This window comes from Perissodus microlepis, chromosome 13 (assembly GCF_051167445.1).
Source record: "Perissodus microlepis isolate ML-2025 ecotype Zambia chromosome 13, ASM5116744v1, whole genome shotgun sequence".
Classification (NCBI taxonomy): Eukaryota; Metazoa; Chordata; class Actinopteri; order Cichliformes; family Cichlidae; genus Perissodus; species Perissodus microlepis.
The window spans coordinates 17,899,275-17,919,887 of NC_140473.1; the positions used below are offsets into that span (position 1 = coordinate 17,899,275).

Here is a 20,613-nt window from a genome sequence, read left to right on the forward strand (position 1 = left end):
GGAGTGGGTGGGAGGTGTTATCCAACATTGTCTTTATTTTGGACAACATCCGCCTCTCCGACACCACCTTGAGGGAGTCCAGCTCCATCCCCACAACATTACTGGCCTTACGGATTAGTTTATTGAGTCTGTTGGCATCTGCTACCCTCAGCCTGCTCCCCCAGCATGCAACAGCATAGAGGATCGCACTGGCCACAACAGACTCGTAGAAAATCCTGAGCATTTTCTGGCAGATGTTGAAGGACCTCAGTCGCCTCAAAAAATAGAGACGACTCTGGCCCTTCCTGTAAAGTGCTGTGGTGTTTTTAGCCCAGTCCAGTTTATTGTCAATGTGTACTCCAAGGTATTTATAGTCCTCCACAATGTCAACACTGACCCCCTGGATTGAAACAGGGGTCAAGTGTTTCCTGGTCTTCCTGAAGTCCACAATCAGTTCCTTGGTCTTTGCCACGTTGAGCTGCAGATGATTCTGCTCACACCACGTGACAAAGGAGTCGACCACAGCCCGGTACTCTGTCTCATCATCCCTGCTGATGCATCCAACCACCGCAGAGTCATCTAATGTTTCCCACATTGGTGTATATTACTTCCTGGTCCACCTGTGTAGGATAAACAAAATGTAATTTAGTGAAAGATTGAAAGGTGTCAGCCTGGTTACTCCAAACTCTTTTCATACAGAGCCTTAGAGGAGAGTTTATAATATGGAGATTATCCCAGAGAGTTGAATCTGGACGCTGTGTCCAGATGAACACAAATCAATATAACTTACCATTGCTGTGGCTGATGAGTCTGCTTTTCTCTGCTCTACAAAAAAACAAAGCACCTGTTACAGACTCTGTGTTACCAATGCAGAATAAATCCTAATGCAGTTTCAAGATTTTGAAGTAAACATTGTTTGGATTTCAATCAAAGTTTAACAAGACTTACTGTGTCTCAGTATCAACCAGATGAACAACACCACAATTACAATAAAGATCAACACACTCAGACGGATGATGAGGGTCTTGAGGTCAAATGAAGCTCTGCAACATGCAGTTTGAGAACACATAATTTAGTTTAGCATAACAATTATATTCAGCTGTAAAAGATTTTTAGACAAAAGAACAGTTCTGTCGCTAAATCTACTGCAAATACAAAAGATATCGGACCTTTGTTGTTGTTTATTTTTTAATGTGGTAACTGTTCCATCTCCAGTAAAAGTATGGGCAGTAGCTATAATTCAACAAAACAACAGTCAGTACTAGAGTACTGTAACAATGATTGTCCTAATATCTCTGAGAGTACTAACATTTATAAATGGCTGGAATTGATACATGTGTCAAGTTCATAATTACTTGCAGTACTCACTGGTGATTGGTTTCTCAGTAACAGTTAAATATACTGGTATCTGAATGTCCTCTTTTGCACACCAATACCAGCCACTGTCCTGTGACTGTAGTCCACTCATTGTCACTGTGAAAACATTTGGTTCGCTCATATAAGTGGTCACTGTTGTTCCATCTATGGATCCAGATGATCCTGTCACACAGTTCCTGCCCAGCCTGCACCACTTCATTTCTCCAGAGTAACTGTGGTGACATCTAATAGTTATGTTCTCTCCAATGTATCCTGTAATCCTCTGATGATCCACATAGAGACTGGGGGTCCCTTCAAGGACAAACATTAAAATAAATAAAGTAATGAGTGGATAGAAGGACAAAAAATACAGATTTGAAAAACCATTGGCAATTTAGACTTCATGTCTATTTCTATTAACTTTTAATAACAACCACTTTAAAATGTTAACAAAGATGGAACCTCACCACTGGTAACTGACAGTTGAAAATTCTCTCCATAATCCGGTCCATTATTAATCTCCACCACACACCAGTAATCAGTGTTTTCATTTGTCAGATTGTTTATAGTTACAGTAAAAAAAAATTGGTTTTTATCATCAGAGATTGAATATTTTCCTGAAGGGTCTGCTGTGTTTGTTTTTACTACATCGCTGCAGGATCTCCATTTAGATCCTTTACACAAGTACTTCACATGGTTTTTGTATTGGGACTCATAGAGACATGGGATGGAGATAGATTTCCCAGTTTTCACTGATACTTTACTGACTGTAGTTATGCTGTGAACTCCTGCAAAGAAACAAATGCACATTTTAATAGAATAGTTCTGTTGATTATCTACATGTTTTCAGAATTAAATGTTTTGCTAATAAAATAAAATCTCTATTGCTAGGCTATTACAAATATTTATGCTATTGGAAATTGAAAATCAACAGAGATGCTAAGCAAATTTTTAAAAGCCCCTGCCACATACCTGTTAGTCCAGTGATGATATAAATAATCCTGAGACAGAGAGCCATATTGATAAGTGAGCAGACAAAACCGTATAAACTTCCTATTTTTCAACCCTAAGTATGCCACTGTCACTGCAGTTGCAGTCACTCTTCCTCCTATGTAAAACACTTCACAAAAGTGAGCTGACAAAGGACCAGCCCCTCCCCTATCTTCACTGTGCGCTTATGCACGATGTAGGAAAACTTTAGTTTGGAAGAAGTGGCGAAAGGGTGGAGCTTGAAAACTGAGAGAAAACAACAAAAAGTAAGGTAATAATAGTGTGTCAAATTTACCGACTTGTTAGCTGTGGGGCTGTTACCGCATGGTAACACCTCGTTACCAGGTCTCATAATGTGGTGGATTTTTGTATGACATGTATACCTATATAACTATATATCTGCACTGAACATATACTGTAACTTTGTATGTAGAGTCTTAGGCACGAGATGTTTTGCCTTCACACGCACACACACACAATAAACGTTTTTCATGCAGCACATTGAAAAACATGTCTCTTAGAAAATAGTAACATGGTAACAGAGATACTGAAAACAACATCATGAAATCACTGTAAAGATTATGTGATCAAGTACACACACACGAACACACAATATATATTAACCCACACTGGAGTGTTTATCACTATATAAAGCATTTAACCCATATATTTGATGTAGTTAGGTGAAGTATTATACACATGTATATCATAAGATTATCACAAGAAACTATGCTATTTGCTGTACTAATGTGTGACCTTTGACTATTGTTGTGGAAAATTTAACAATAACTGAGTGAGCTTGATTTGAATTGGGTTTAATAAACACATTGCAATGTGGAGAGAACATCCCAGTGAAACACCAGGACCATCTCTGAATTGTGGCCACCGCCCTTACATCTTATATACGCAGACACAGACACTCTTAAACAAAGAACATTCCACAGCAGATCAACTATTAGCAGATCCTTAACTGTTCAGTCTAAGAAAAGCTCCGACCAACCATCACCTCTTCTGCAACAGGATGTCGAGAGTCCTCAAGAGGAAAATGAGTCTGCTATGAAGGTGCAATAAAACTTGGATCCCACTTATGATCACATTCCACATGCAAACAAACTGGTGACAGGAGTGCTCTTACTATACTAAAGCGATATGGTTGAAATATGTGATTAATACATGAGAAAAGAAATCTGCCACCACACTATGTTGTGACCTACTGTCAGAAGACAAAGCAAAGGATTAAACTAAGGGTGCCCCTCTGGGAAATGGCCCTGGCCTGTACTTGACCCTGCACCTACTGTTTTTGGGCGCATGGGAAACTTACTCAGCAGCAGGAGGCGGGACTACTGGCACCTGTAAAAGAGGACCTGGGAAAACCCTCTGAGCTTTTTGACTGCTATCTGTCCGGTGGGGTTGGTCCCAATCTGCATGCGCTTAAACCTGTGCACCCTGGGGTTTTGCTTTGCTTGCTTTCTGCTATTTAATTCTCAGGTAAAATGTTTGTATGTATTTTTCCTGCTGTTCATATGATGCAGTGTATTGGATCTAAAAAAAAAAAAAAAAGCTGGACCTCCAAATCGCTGGTGAAGATAAGGTTATCATGATGGCTTCAAAATTTGCGACCACAACAGTCACAGAAGGCTGCTGCTGGAGCACCAGCTGTAGAGAAGTGAGAAAGAGATGAAGGAAGATGAAATCAAAGAGTAAGAGTATAGATGGAGGAACATAAATAGGATATGAGAGATTCAAGGATTTGGGTTAAATGAATGGCTACTTTGAGCATGAGCCACTGCTAACAGCTAAAGTGTAACTTTTAATTGTCACATGCTGCAATGCAACTAAGAAATAAATAACAGCAACTGTACCAACCTGATTAAAACCTGTCAAACAAAATGAAATGCATAGACATATGTATAATATGTAGATATATGGCCCACCAGCCATATTGAATTTTTGTCCCCGTCCAGCTCTGAGTCAGACGGTAACAAACTGAGGGGACTGCACTTCCAGAAGGGAACATTGCAGACATTGAGGATAGCTAGGTGGAATCTCACAGGCAAATGGGAACCATGAAGAAGTTACTAGGAAAGCCACAACCACCAAATACCTCCAGAGGGTAAGGCAAGTCTTGAGGACTCAGCTGAATGGGAAGAACAAAATCCTGGGCTATCAACACCTGCACCCTGCCAGTCATCAAATAGCCTGCTGGGTTAATAAGCTGGCCAAAGGAGAAGTTAGATACCACTGACTCTGTCCTATGCACGGAGGGTTTTAGTCCAAGATGTAGCACCCTGAGACTGTAGGCTAAGTGGAAGGAAGGAGGCTGAGGATTAGTGTGTGTCAGAATCGTGTCCAGGATGAAACAAAGATGCAGTACCGATTTAGTGAGCTCTTTAGAATGACTCATTACACACATATTTATGTTTAAAAAAATTTACATAAAGGCAGACTGCATGCTTAATCTTTCCACATAGTATATAATTCCACTCTCATTCAACAAAGACAAAATGTTTGATATACACTGAGAGCTCTCACACAACCTGATGATAGAGGTCAGGATTACCCATTATTGTTGATGCTTGCAATGCTTCTTTATTACAAAAAATAACAAAAAAAAACCAAGATTAATGTCAACGATCTTGATAAAAGAGCAAACAGATCAACACTTTTTGACTCACTTTGCAAATATGCAGGAATATAGTTTCTTAAACAACAGTTAAAAACAAATAATCATATAACAAGCTGATGAGAGCAGATAACACATTGCAGCACTTGTCTGACAAAGACTCCAGTAATACAGGTACACAAAATGCAAAAGGTTATAACATTTAAAAATTTCAGTGGAGAGTAGCTAATGTGCTGTATGTAACTTCTGTGCCTTTTCCTTCACCCTGTTGAGAAACAAAATTGACAGTTAAGCAACTATAAGAGCTTCGACTCTTCTGGGACGTTCTTTCAACAAGGTTTAAGAGTGTGCTTATAGCAGACAGAAAACTAACTGAATAGCAGGAAACAATCTCCATAAATCTAAACACACAACATACACAACACACACACACACACACACACACACACACACAAAAGGAACAGGTTATACAAAGCAAAACAGGAAGTGACAAGACATGGAAACACAAGAAGGTCTTGGATGAACTGGAAGAAATTAATAATCAACTCTGTACAAAAGATAAGATAAACTAGTCTTACAACATAATGAACTAAATTAAGCAAAAACTCTAAACAAGGCAAACAAGACACAAAAAACATGATCCATGAGAAACACAAATTATAGTTAAACCCAAAAAAACTCAGAACCCTGGTCAGAAACATTGAAACCCATGCCTTCGAGTTCCTGCCACAAAGTTTTTGTGATGGTGATGTCAGAGTAGGCTTGGAGTTTTGAGTCAACAGACCACTGATAACACCCTATACGCCTCAGTTCTCCGCAATCTTGCTCTGTAACTTTACATGTACTGCCAATACATTGTTGAGATTCTGTGGTTCCAAAATGTTTCCAGGTTGCAATAACATAAAGAGTTGATTGTGGAAGATCGAGGCGAGAAGAAATTTCACAAACTGACTTGTTGCAACAGTCCCATCCTATTACAATACCATTACTGGACCAGTTCAGTGAGCTCTTTGGAGAATGCAAATCTGTAGGCATACTGCATGGCTAGGTGACTGATCTGCTGACAGTAAAAGAAAACACTGTATCCTGCAAAAACTCCAGTAAAAGGTAGATATAAAGAGACAGAAAGATATATAATATTTAAAGATTTCAGTAGTGATTGGCTAATGTGCTGCATGTAACTTCTGTGTCTTTTGCCTCACCCTGAGAACAGAGAACAGAAACAAATATGACAATTAGAAAGAAAAAGCAAAGACCAAGGTGACCAAATTTAAAGCGAATCATGTCTTATGAGGATAATGAGCTGAATTATTTGAAAAGAGGGAAACAGTATGTGAGAAATCGTGTGTGTTTGGTTTCAGGTCTTTTAATATTTACCCTCTTGTTTAGTTGTGGTAACAACTGAACTGTACATGACTTCCCCATCACTTTCAGGAAGTGACATCTGGGGGAAAACAAAAGGAGTGGAAACAGAACACTTTACAGTCGTGTCATTCTTTAAGAAAAAAAAAAGTTAAAGTCTGCTTATACTCAAATACAAATGTATAGTTGTAGTATGTTAGGGTTACCTCGGGTGATTTTCTTCTAATGTTTCCCACATTGGTGTATATTACTTCCTGGTCCACCTGTGTAGGATAAACAAAATGTAATTTAGAGAAAGACTGAAAGGTGTCAGCCTGGTTACTCCAAACTCTTTCCATACAGAGCCTTAAAGGAGAGTTGAATCTGTTCTTCTGGACGTAGAACAGATTAACTTTTTGGATTTCGTTCTATGGATGATTGAGCATGCATGAAGACAATACTGGAAGATTAATTTGATCAATTAGACATTTTACTTTCCAATGTCAGTATATTCACTGAAAATCCTAGACTTGATTTCTTGATAGGACAGCAGTTGTTTACCTTGCCTAAGTGTTTTTTCTTGGGTCTAACTTCAGCGTATGCTACCTCCACTCTGGCCTGCATTGGAAAACAGAAAATAATTAGAACATCTGCAAAACTGTACTTATAAAAGTTTTCCCTATCAATTAATTTAGCTATTCTTGTAGAATCATGTACCAAGCTCACAGAGAAATAAATCAATATAACTCACCATTGCTGTGGCTGATGAGTCTACTTTTCTCTGCTCTACAAAAAAACAAAGCACCTGTTACAGACTCTGTGTTAACAATGCAAAATAGCCAACAATAATGCATAAATTCAAGTAAATATTGTTTGGATTTAAATCAAAGTTTAACAAGACTTACTGTGTCTCAGTATCAACCAGATGAACAACACCACAATTACAATAAAGATCAACACACTCAGAGGGATGATGAGGATCTTGAGGTCAAATGAAGCTCTGCAACATGCAGTTTGAGAACACATAATTTAGTTTAGCATAAAAGATTTTTAGTCAAAGGAACAGTTTTGTTGCTAAATCTACTGCAAATACAAAAGATATCTGACCTTTGTTGTCCATTTTTAAATGTGGTAATTGTTCTATCTCCAGTAAAAGTATGGGCAGTAGCTATAATTCAACAAAACAGCAGTCAGTACTAGAGTACTGTAACAATAATTGTCCTAATATCTCTGAGAGTACTAACATTTATAAATGGATGGAGTTCATACACGTAACAATGATTGTGCTAATATCTCTTGTGCACATGTCAAGTTCATAATTAATTGCAGTACTCACTGGTGATTGGTTTCTCAGTAACAGTTAAATATACTGGTATCTGAATGTCCTCTTTAGCACACCAATACCAGCCACTGTCCTGTGACTGTAGGCCACTCATTGTCACTGTGAAAACATTTGGGTCTCTCATATAAGCGGTCACTGTTGTTCCATCTATGGATCCAGATGATCCTGTTACACAGTTCCTGCCCAGCCTGCACCACTTCATTTCTCCAGAGTAACTGTGGTGACATCTAATAGTTATGTTCTCTCCAATGTATCCTGTAATCCTCTGATGATCCACATAGAGACTGGGGGTCCCTTCAAGGACAAACATTAAAATAAATAAAGTAATGAGTGGATAGAAGGACAAAAATACAGATTTGAAAAACCATTGGCAATTTAGACTTCATGTCTATTTCTATTAACTTTTAATAACAACCACTTTAAAATGTTAACAAAGATGGAACCTCACCACTGGTAACTGACAGTTGAAAATGCTCTCTATAATCCGGTCCATTATTAATCTCCACCACACACCAGTAATCAGTGTTTTTATTTGTCAGATTGTTTATAGTTACAGTAAAAAAAAATTGGTTTTTATCATCAGAGATTGAATATTTTCCTGAAGGGTCTGCTGTGTTTGTTTTTACTACATCGCTGCAGGATCTCCACTTAGATCCTTTACACAAGTACTTCACATGGTTTTTGTATTGGGACTCATAGAGACATGGGATGGAGATAGATTTCCCAGTTTTCACTGATACTTTACTGACTGTAGTTATGCTGTGAACTCCTGCAAAGAAACAAATGCACATTTTAATAGAATAGTTCTGTTGATTATCTACATGTTTTCAGAATTAAATGCTTTGCTAATAAAATAAAATCTCTTTTGGTAAGTCATTACAAATTACAAATTAATACTATTGGAAATTGAAAATCAACAGAGATGCTAAGCAAATTTTTAAAAGCCCCTGCCACATACCTGTTAGTCCAGTGATAATATAAATAATCCTGAGACAGAGAGCCATATTGATAAGTAAGCAGACAAAATCGTATGAACTGTTGCACTTGAAAACTCCAAGTGCAACACTTCCTATTTTTCAACCCTAAGTATGCCACTGCCACTGCAGTTGCAATCACTGTTCCTCCTATGTAAAACACTTCACAAAAGTGAGCTGACAAAGGACCAGCCCCTCCCCTATCTTCACTGTGCCCTTATGCACGTTGTAGGAAAACTTTAGTTTTGAAGAAGTGGCGAAAAGGTGGAGCTTGAAAACTGAGAGAAAACAACAAAAAGCAAGCTAATAATAGTGTGTCAAATTTACCGACTTGTTAGCTGTGGGGCTGTAGTACCAGTAACAACTCGTAACCAGGCCTCACAGTCTCAGGAGTAGTGATGGTAAATCTGATTCTTTTTACTGAATCGAGTTTTAATGAGTCACTCACCAAAGTGAATCGGGTTTTTTGAGTCATTTGATTCACTGAGTCAGTCGACCAGAGAGTGCAAAACATGTACATTTTCTCTTAATTTGTTTCTTTTTTTATGTAAATCCTACTGCTAAGTTGAATGATTCTAAAAGAAAACAACTATTTTATAGAGCAAAAAAGAGCAAAAAATTTTCTAAAATTAAGCAATTTCCTATCAAAATTGCTTAATAAACATTTATTTATTTTTATTTTATTTTAATATATTTTTCTTTTTTATTTTATTAGCATTTTCCTTAAATGTGTTAAATATATATTTTCTAAATGTCCACTGAGCTGTGAGCCAGGGGGCGGTAATGCGCCTTAACATTGGTTGCCAACCAAGAAGAAGAAGAAGCTGTGAGCCAGGAGGGAGGGGGTGAGTGAGTGAGTGATTCGTTCGCTCTATGATTCAGCACAGGGGGTAGGGGGTTAGTGAGTCCTGAGTGATTCGCTTAGGCTTACGATTCAGCACAGGAAGGAGGGGGTTAGTGAGTGAGTGAGTGATTCGTTCCTCTATGATTCAGCACAGGAGGGAGGGGGTGAGCGAGTCCTGAGTGATTCGCTTACGATTCAGCACAGGAAGGGAGGGGGTGAGTAGCTCAAATGTGCTGTTAGCATTTTAGCAGAGCGATGCTACTGTGAACCGAGGAGCTATTTTCTTGATGTGAGCTTCTACTCAGGGTTTTTTCTTGCAGTTCAGAGCAGAAATTTTTTTGTTACGATACTGGATGTTGTGTTTTTCTCCACAATTTTAATTATAAGCTAGATACATTGCTGCTAACAGCAACAGGGATGAGTCAGTTGGGCTTGTGAATCATGATTCATGAGTCAGTAAAGTGATCCTCGAGTATTGAACGATTCGTTCATGATTCGCGCATCACTACTCAGGAGGCTACTGGTGGAGCACCAGCTGTAGATAAGTGAGGAAGAGACAAAGGAAGTAAAATTAAAGAGTAAGAGTATAGATGGAGGAACATAAATAGGATATGAGAGATTCAAGGATTTGGGTTAAATAATTGGCTACTTTAACCATGAGCCACTGCTAACAGCTAAAGTGTAGCTTTAAATTTTGACGTTCTGCAGTGCAACAAAGAAATAAATAACAGCAACTGTACCAAACTGATTAAAAACTGTCAAACAAAATGAAATGCATAGATATATGTATAATATATAGATATATGGCACACCGGCCATATTGACTTTTTGTCCCCGTCCAGCCCTGAGGGGACTGCACTACCAGAAGGCAACACTGCAGACCTTGAGGATAACTATGGCTACGTTCACACTGCAGATGAAAGTGCATCATATCTGACTTTTTTGACCCTTTGTGACACATATCCGATCATGGTATGACAGTGTGAACAGCACAAATCCAATATTTTCAAATCCGACCTGGGCCACTTTCGTATGTGGTACTGAATCCGATACATATCTGATGTTTTAGACAGCAACTGCTGTTTGAATGGTCAAGTCGCATTAAATCCGTCTTTTACGTCACTGACACAAGACAGACGCCAATTATCAGCACCGGAGAAGCGCTGGAGAAGCGTCCGAGAAGACATCGTGAACGCTTCCTAGCCATCCCGTGTAGATGTTAGTGAAACTGTTGGGAAGACAACGTTGGGAGAAACGTGAAGATTTTATTTGTACTGTATAATCTGCTGATTCTGACAGAAATCTGCAACTATCCTTTGAAGCACCGCTCCTCTCTAAAACAGCAATAAGGATAACTATTAGGCCATATGTAAATAACAAAATAACTTTATAAGTTAAAGCAAAATTGGAAAATGTAAAGTCCGAAAAAAGTCTTTATATTAGGGGCCATCAGTCAAACAATACTGTTTGGTCTGGGTCTAAACAGAGCGCGTTGTGTGTGACGTCTTCTTTTGCGCATGCGGGCCGCCTTGAGGGTTCACACTAGAGCGTGTTTGCTGTCAAATTTTATTTGTAGTGTGAACAAGCAGACAAAAAAAATTGGATTTGAGCATTAAGGCCTGCAGTGTGAACGTAGCCTATGAGTACGGTGGAATCTCACAGGCAAATGGGAACCATGAAGATGTTACTAGGAAAGCCGCAACCACCAAGTACCTCCAGAGTGTAAGTCAAGTCCTGAGGACTCAGCTGAATGGGAAGAACAAGATCCTGGGCTATTAATACCTACACCATGCTAGTCATCAAATACCCTGCTGGTTTAATAAGCTGGGCAAAGGAGTAGTGATGGGATTGCCGGCTCTTTCGGCTCCGAACCGGCTCTTCAGGTTGTTTTGTTGCTTTAATTAATTTATTATTAACAATAATATAAAATTATGCACAAAAGGAATTACTAATGTAAAAAAAAAAAGTGGTTTTATTTATATATGTTTATATATAAATATATGCGGTGGCCCCTAGAGACAAAACACGCGCGAACTCCAAAAAGCACGTGCAAACTCCAAAACACATTTCTAGCATTTCTAGCATAAGTGATCTAGGTAGCTCTGAACTTCCAAAACAGAGCTATCTAGATCACTTAAATTACACAATTGAAAGCATGAAAGCATATGTGTATTGTTTGCGTATTTATACACAAGCATTCATATATAGTCAAATAAAATTTAAAAAAAGTTCATTTACCTGTTATTACCACACACCAAATCCGGTCGTTGGTACTTGCTGGCTTGTGTAGCCACTAGGTAACAAAAGTTTAACACTGCCCCTAGCATCTTGGAGCACTTCTGTTGTTTTTTGTATGTGTTTTGAGTTTTTATGTGCTTCGGAGTTTGTACGTGTTTTGTAGTTTTAACGCGTTTTGGAGTTTGTACGTGTTTTTACGTTTGTACATGCTTCGGAGTTTGTACGTGTTTTGGAGTTTGTACGTGCTTCAGGGTTCGTACGTGATTTGAAGTTTGTATGTGCTTTGTCTGTAGGGGCCACCGTAAATATACTTTTATTTATTCACTCCACATAAAATGTAATAAATACATCATATAATACAAAAATCAACTATTCATATTTCAACTTTTAACTATTTAAATTTTCAGCTTTTTCCTTTTACAAATTTAACGTGAAACAACACAAAACACTGCAAACCACAACACAATTAAATATAAATTATAATATGAAAACAAAAAGAACATGCATATTCTCTGTCATATGGACCTGCATGAATAAACTTTCTGAATCCTTTATCATCTGCAACTGAAAATAGTTGTGGATGATTACTATACCTTTCTAATGTGACGTTGTTGTCCCTGGCTCTCTTTCTCTCCCTCCTGCTCTGTTTCTGTGCTACTGAGTGTAACTACCGCCCCTCCCCCCTCTTCCCAGCATAACGCACAAGGCTCGCATGCTGAGTGAAGCGGAAAAAAAGTGCGAGAGAGAGGGTGAGAGAAAGAAAAAAAACCCACGGCTCGCGATAAGGAGCCGGCTCGCGTCGTTCACGTCAAAGAACCGGCTCTAAGAGCCATTTCGTTCGCGACCGACCCATCACTACAAAGGAGAAGTTAGATGCCACTGACTCTGTCCTATGCATGGAGGGTTTTAGTCCCAAATATAGCACCCTGAGACAGTAGGCTAAGTGGAAGGAAGGAGGCTGAGGATGTGTGTGTCAGAACCGTGTCCAGGATGAAACAACAAATATCCATGATTGCATCAGGAAGATGGTCACAACTGTTCTAACTTACAGCTGATTCTGAAATGTCTAGGAAATTTAACAAAGTGATTTGTTGCAGTGGTGGCGTCCTATTACAATACCACTGCAGTACCGATTTAGTGAGCTCTTTAGAATGACTCATTACACACATATTTATGTTTAAAAAATGTACGTAAAGGCAGACTGCATGCTTAATCGTTCCAAATAGTATATCATTCCACTCTCATTCAACAAAGACAAAAATGTTTGGTGTACACAGAGAGTTCTCACACAACCTGATGATAGAAGTCAGCCATTATTGTTGATGCTTGCAATGCTTCTTTATTACAATAAAAAACAAGAATAATGTCACTGATCTTGATAAAAGAGCAAACATATCAACGCTTCTTTGACTCCCTTTACAAATATGCAGGAATATAGTTTCTTAAACAACAGTTAAACGTGACAAAAAAGTTGCCAAGTTATAATATTTAAATATTTCAGTGGAGAGTAGCTAATGTGCTGTACGTAACTTCTGTGCCTTTTTCTTCACCCTGTTGGAGAACAGAAACAAAAATGACAGTTAGGGGGGAAAAAAAAAGCAGAATGTGACCAAATTCCAAGTGACACACAAAATACCAGGACAACAACATTTTAAATGAAGGAAACACAGGAAGTGGGAAACAGGATGCGGTTGCTATCATGTTTAATATTTACCATTTTGATACTTTGATTCTTTATGGTCACAACCGAACTGTATGTGATTTCCCCATCACCTTCTGTAAATGACCCCTGGGAATGAACAAAAATAGAAAGCCAACACTTTACAGTTCCAACATGCTTTAAAAAAATGTCTACTTATATTCTTAAATAAAAATGTTTAGCTGTGGTATGTTAGGGCTACCTCAGCTGTTTTTCTTCCCACATTTCTTACACTGGCGTATGTCACTTCCTCATCAATCTGTGTAGAATGAGCAAAATGTAATTTACAGAAAGACTAAATGCTGTCAGCCTGGTGTCACACCGAACTCTTTGCATATAGACCTGTCACACAGGATCTCTTACCTTTGCTGTGGGAGTTGATTCTGCTTTTCTCAGCTCTAGTAAAAGATAACTGCTGTTACTGACCGTGTAACAATGCACAATAATCAAAACTTTAATTGCATTTTAAATGTTTCAATGATTTCAATAACACTTACTTTGTCTTATTATAAACCAGATAAGAAAAGCTACAATTACAACCACGACCAGCAGGCTCAGAGGAATGATGAGGATCTTTAGGTCAAACGGAGCTCTGCAAAATGTATAATTTAGTTTAGCTTAACAAGGAACAATGACATGCATAAAGGAATTTTTGACAGTTTCCCTTACAAGAACAGTTCATTAAATACTGCACATAAAACTGAAAAAGAAACCTTTCTTGTTTGTCTTCAAATGTGTTAATTGTTCCATTTCCAGTAACGTGAGCAATAGTAGGGGCAGTGGCTATAATTAAATATACATAAATAATTACTAGAGCACTATGACAATCATTATCCTAATATCTCTTAGAGTACTAACATTTATAAATGGATTGAATTGATATATATGTGGAGTTTATGATAGCTTGCTGTACTCACTGGTGATTGGTTTCTCAGTAACAGTTAAATATACTGGTATCTGAATGTCCCCTTCAGCACACCAATACCAGCCACTGTCCTCTGACTTTAGTCCACTCATGGTCACTGTGAAAACATTTGGTTTGCTCATATAAGTGGTCACTGTTGTTCCATCTATGAATCCAGATGATCCTGTCACACAGTTCCTGCCCAGCCTGCACCACTTCATTTCTCCAGAGTAACTGTGGTGACATCTAATAGTTATGCTTTCTCCAATATATCCTGTAATCCTCTGATGATTCACATGGAGACTGGGGGTCCCTTTAAGTTCACAAAAAATACAATACATACAAAAACCCTTCAAAATTCATTGAAATTCAGACTTAAGACATCTTTTCTTATTGACGTTTAACAACAAATGAGAGCACATTCAGTCTTTTTAGTAAAAATAAAAACGTATTTGTTGTTTTTTTTTGTTAGAAATTGTGACAAGAAATCCTGGAAGCAATGTAAAATATGTACAACGATGTGCACTTACCACTGGTAACTGACAGTTTAAAATATTTTCGATAATCTGCTCCATTATTAATCTCCACCACACACCAGTAGTCAGTGTTTTCATAGGCCAGCTGGTTTATAGTCACAGTGAAAATTTGCTGGTTTTTGTCATCAGAGATTGAATATTTTCCTGAAGGGTCTGCTGTGTTTGTTTTTACTGCATAGCTGCAGGAGTTCCAATAATATCCTTCACACAAGTACTTCACATGGTATTTGTATTGGGACTCATAGAGACATGGGATGGAGATAGATTTCCCAGTTTTCACTGAGACTTTACTGACTGTAGTTATGCTGTGAACTCCTGCAGAGAACAAATAAAGTATTATATTATTTCGTTTGCTTAAAAGGTTTTTTCTTTTTGGCTTATATGTTGTACATGAACAGAACAAATAAAGCACTTTAGTGGAATAATTCCATTGATCAGCTAGACGCTTTTAAAAATTTTCATTTTTCCTTATTAGATAATGTCTTCAAAAAACTCAATAAAATAAAATCAATTACAAGGCTATTACAAATATATTTTTGTTATTGGAACTTTTATAATCAGCATAAAAAATAATAAACAAGCTAAAGGACTTTAAAAGCCTCCCCCTCATACCTGTTAGTCCAGTCAACATATAAATAATCCTGGCATAGAGAGCCATATCGATAAATGAACAGAAAAAACAGTGTGAGCTCCACTTCCTTTTTTTCATCCTTATATGCAGCTGTCACTGCAGTTTCTGTTCTTCCTCTTATGTAAATCAGTAATTTTACATAAGTTGGCTCAAAAAATAAAGAGTGTATGTAGTAAATAGTAATACATCCAACATCTGTCAAGCTGGTGGCTTTTCAAAACCCATCATTCTTAGCAACATATAGAAAATTGAAAAAGAAAATAGAACAGAGAAAACTAAAATATAAAAATGTAGTCAAAACAGGAAAGTGAAAGGGTTTCATTGTGCAAATTAAATACTGTTCTACATTGTGCAAGATCATCTTCTCTGGGTGGGTGTCAGTTCTTTGGTAACGTGAGTGACATTTCTGTGGTTTCTGACAACTTTTCCTGTTACTCTGACTCAGTGTCTGGTAAAGCCACAATGTGCTTCTCAGTGTCAAAATTTAAACCAAACAGTGCAGATGTGATTAAAGTGCACATTCTGAACTTTAATTCATAATCATTAACATACATTTTAGTTCCACCATATATCAATTACAACACTTGCCACCTCATTTTAGGGCACAACAGTGCTTGGGACAAAGTAATGGTAGGTACATGAATGCAGTCATGTTTAATACTTTGTTGCATATCCCTTGCATGCAGTGCCAGCTGTCATAGATGCTCACCACCTTTTTGATGTCTATCTATCAGGTGACTAACCTTTTGGGGCTTGAGAAAGTTTTGTGTTGCCTTAGCAGTAAGTTATCTTGTTGCAGGATGAAGAGTTATTCAGTGAGTTTGCAGGCATTTACTGGAACATGAGCAGATGTTTCCATCTTCCTCAGAATTCATTCTGCAACTTCCATCAGCCATCAGCAGTTACATCATCAATGAAGATAAGTTAGTTAATACCTGTAGCAGCCATATATGCCAAAGCCATAAAATACTAAACTATAATGTTACGGGCCCCAGGAATGGTGCCACAATAACAAAGATGAAATCCCTGCTTGCTTAACCCTTTAAAGCCGGTCGGAGTAACTATTTTTAAATCCCGGTAGCACTGCAACCACGTAAGCTAGCGCAATAATTTTTTTTGCATATGAAACCGGAGGAGTTGTATTTATGCCGACAGCTTGTCCTAGGTCACGGTTTCCTTCCACATATAGCTTTGCAAAAACTGCATAAAAAGCGCTTGCAGCAACAAAAACATAATATTCCAGAAACGGCTTTGCCGATCCGATCAGCTGTTTGTAACACTTCCTACGTCCATCAGCGTGAACTATCACATGTCCGGCATGACCTGCCCGAAACCGGAAGTGACGTCATTTTGCGGAAATGTAGTTTTTTACCATCGTGGCCTTATGAGCCTATACTTGTGTTTTTAAAAGTTATGTTTGACTTTATGACTTTCTGTGTCGTTTCTGGGATGCTGAGGACTCATATTGCACTGCTGGAAATATTTTATTTTGATGCATATGCTGTTTTTTTTGCAAATTCGCACTATAATATATTTTTTCGTTTTTCCTGCAGTATATGAAAATTGGTGTATCTCAAAAATAAAACTATGAAGACACTTAAAATAAATTTCCTTTGGTGGGAAACTAGTTTGTGCAACTTTTTTGTATTTACAGTTTTGAGGGATAAGCCTCTTAAATTTCTCTAACTAGAAATATATGTTAAAAAATCAAAAACGATTTTAAATTTTTTTGTAGTTTATTGCACTTTTTTGCAATTTATGTAATTACTATGCACTTAATGCAGACATATTATTAAAATTTGGGCTATAATGGTTGTATTGATGTATAGCAACTTGAAATGCTCCAAAAAATGGCTCCACAGCATGTAAAAATATACTATAAGCTCTGGCGGACTTGGTTCTATGGTAGGTCTTAAAGGGTTAAGCGATTAAATGCCACTGTAAGTTTACAGTGAATTTACAGCAATATTCAACTGTATTTAAGGCAAACCACACTCTTATCTGGTTGAAATTAAAGTGGATAACTGTACCTGTTCTGAATACTGAAATTGATCAAAAATAAACACATCTTTTACAGCACACTGAACATGAAACTTACTTCTCTATACCGTGTGCAACTTACATCTATTTCACAACTCATTAACAGTCACATATTAAACAGCTTCATACTTTTGCAAAAACCTCAATTATACTTAAGCAATAAAACATGTTTGTATCGAAAAACTTTATATAAAATAGTAAAGTGTGCGGGAGTGCCAACCTTCATAATGAAAAGAAAACAAATCTATACGCATGACCTTCCTGCAAGACAATGCTCTGGGCGTAAACGACCCAAAATACCAAAACATTACCGTGACGTTTCTGGTAGCGGCCTGCGCAGCCTGACCCCGCTGTCTCAGACTGACGGAGGTCCACGCGGGGCTGCTCGTAACTGTTACAAATACAGTCATACTTCTTTACAACTTAGCATGGAGATGAAACCTTGCTACGTAACAGATAGTGGTAGCATTTTTTTTTATACCAAGTACTAACCTGCAGATACAGGTGAAGTTCAGGAGCAATGAAGACACGGTGCACTCGGTTTGCCTTCCAGATTGAATCTGGCGGAAGTCCATCCCCCTAAAGCAACTGGGGCGCACCTGCCTTTAAATAATACTTCCACCTGAGGTGTTGCTCCATTTTTCTGTCCTTCTGTACAATCCATGTGATAAAATAAATAATAAATAAATAATAACATTTTGGGTGTGCCACAATAGCAGGAAATATAACTTTTGGTGAAGCCTATGGGCTCTAGAATTCAAGCAGTCCTTGACCGCAAACGTTTTTCATCCAAGTAAGAAAAACAGTCCTGACATCTAAAATTATGTTAGTTTGAATTAGTTTGAGCCTGTGAAAATGGGGGACTATGTATACAACAGCCGTAATTCCTAAACAGTTAATGCAAACGTTTTTATTAAACCCTTTAAATTACAGCTGAAACTACACGTGAATCTCACATTGACCGTTTGATTTTTATGTATTTGTGTACTGAAGTAAAATAACAAAAATGAAGTCATTGTCCAAATACTTATGGTGCTAACTCTATACCAGCGATAGCAATGACTGTAGCGTTATTACCAAATAATGGGAAATAAACTGATGTAACTTACAACAGTGGCATCACACCCCTCAGATCTGGTGTTCTCTGAAACATATAACAAGATTGTCAAAATACAAATACAGTATTTTATCCCAGAATCTAATTAGAAAACCTACTCACTACGCATTTTCAACCTCCGTATGAATAATGTTACAGGAACTATCTGTAGCTGTAGGATGAGGACAGAATGACAGAATGAAAGATAAAGGCAGATGAGGATAAAACTGACATGCTTTTTTCAAACAGAAACCAATTCTAAAACTGAACAAGATGAATACTTTTCATGAGCAAATTTGATCTTTAGTTTTAGTTTAGTTTTGTTCTGTTTTGTCTAATACTGGGAATATGCAAATTGTTAAAAGTGATGATAGACCTCTTGTATCCATCCTCCAGGCTGGAAGCTGATGCTGGAAGCCTGGAGGATGGATACAAGAGGATGACTTATATGATTGAAGTTGTTGGCTGGGCTGTATTTGGTTCAATGTTTGTAAGGGAGGAGGAATGCTGGCGAGTGGTTGAAAATGTCCTTGTGAATTCTATTAATGTAAAAAAAAAAAAGCACCCAAAAACAAAAGCAGAACTCATGATAATTAGTATTGTGTATATTATTGGTAAATATTGGACGATATCTTCTGTAATATAAAATTTTAACTTAAACTACTATGCAAGGATATTATATATTATTTGGAGGCCAGCTGGAGACTATGCATCTAAAACAATAAAGTATTTTCAAAATTATCACAATTGTTGTCAATGCCCTAGTTTTTTGTAGGTTTCATCTCTGCAGTAACAGCACTGTAGTGCCATCGATCTGTCCGAGATACAAATCCATTTATGCATTCCTTGAATCAAAGAATGGATAAATTACACCCATTTATACCTGTCGGATAATAATTTTTATTTCAAACTTACCAAATTATTCACAGGTTATTTTTTAAGGGGCTTATGCGAAGGCAGATGAAAATCAGTCACTTGGATTTTTTGAATTTTGAAAGTGATCATCAGCAGTGTGGTAAAAAGGTTTTGACCTCTGGGGGCGCTGTTTACAGCCATTCTTTTCACATCATAAAACCAAGTTGCATTGCTCAAGTGCCCCACCACTGCCTGAAGCTTAATTTCTGTCATTTGTTAAACCTTTGTAGTGCCATTTTTATGATAATTCGCTAACTTATGAAAACAGAAAGGTTATGTTAGTATCTTACTTGTATTGGTCCGCAGTGCAGTCTTACCGGTTGAAGTAACTTCATGAACAATTATGTGCACTGGCATCTGTAAGTCTCCAATAGCACTCCAATAGCACACCAATACCAACCGCTGCTCTCTGATCTCAGATCGCTCATGGTTACAGTGAAAAGATTAGGGACACTCGCATTTATTTTCACAACTGTTCCACCTATTGATCCATCTTGATTGGTTACATCACTTCTACAATTCAGAATCATGGTCGAGCAGTAAAATATTAAACACAATATTAAAAGCTGTTGATTAACCACCAGTGACTCATCTCTTTAAGTTAATTATTTACTAGCTCGAGGCTTCTCTTACTTACCCAGCAATCTAGTGAGCAATAGGTGATAAATATATAGAAGAACCATGTTGGCACAGCTGCTGTGAGTAAGTGACCCCTTTCACTATCACAGGGAAAATTTCAACCTGGATTGCTTCCTCATTTTATTTATATTTTTGACAATGTTTCTGTTTTCAGGGCTTTTACAGTTACCAACAATTCACCCAAAACTATCAAAAGTATATTTCATAATTTGCTTAATTTACTTTAAAAAAAAAAAACAACTAATAATATTTTATTTATAACAATGCAATGAGACAAATGAATAGATAATGATTTTAATGACGATTACCATTTGAGAGCTATTGGATCAAACCTGTTTTGATAGTTACAATAACCCACAACTACATCTATTGGAATTCATCTAAATATATTTATTTCTGCAATGTTTTAGTAGATAATTTGTGTTGTTTCACTATATATGTTTATTTTTATGTCAGTCATTAGAAG

The 20,613-nt window shown here is 37.4% G+C and overlaps 2 protein-coding genes across 2 annotated transcripts; both read right to left on the reverse strand.

The window, feature by feature from the left end:
• Positions 1 to 654: 654 nt before the first annotated feature.
• On the reverse strand, positions 655 to 2,353 carry LOC146375010 (polymeric immunoglobulin receptor-like). The gene is made up of 7 exons (XM_084949246.1): positions 2,308 to 2,353; positions 1,803 to 2,123; positions 1,348 to 1,647; positions 1,149 to 1,212; positions 928 to 1,022; positions 770 to 804; positions 655 to 681 (listed from the first exon to the last, which is right to left on the reverse strand). Exons 1-7 carry the CDS (start codon positions 2,351 to 2,353, stop codon positions 655 to 657), a joined length of 888 nt encoding a protein of 295 aa, XP_084805372.1.
• Positions 2,354 to 6,172: 3,819 nt separating this feature from the next.
• Positions 6,173 to 20,197, reverse strand: LOC146375011 (uncharacterized). The gene is made up of 19 exons (XM_084949247.1): positions 17,990 to 20,197; positions 17,809 to 17,888; positions 14,821 to 15,141; positions 14,304 to 14,603; positions 14,100 to 14,169; positions 13,884 to 13,978; positions 13,750 to 13,784; positions 13,589 to 13,645; positions 13,402 to 13,476; positions 13,188 to 13,238; positions 8,590 to 8,704; positions 8,080 to 8,400; positions 7,626 to 7,925; positions 7,397 to 7,457; positions 7,195 to 7,289; positions 7,041 to 7,075; positions 6,851 to 6,907; positions 6,517 to 6,573; positions 6,173 to 6,392 (listed from the first exon to the last, which is right to left on the reverse strand). The coding sequence occupies exons 1-19, from the start codon at positions 18,070 to 18,072 to the stop codon at positions 6,315 to 6,317; spliced, it is 2,286 nt and encodes a 761-aa protein (XP_084805373.1). The 5' UTR covers positions 18,073 to 20,197; the 3' UTR covers positions 6,173 to 6,314.
• Positions 20,198 to 20,613: the final 416 nt, after the last annotated feature.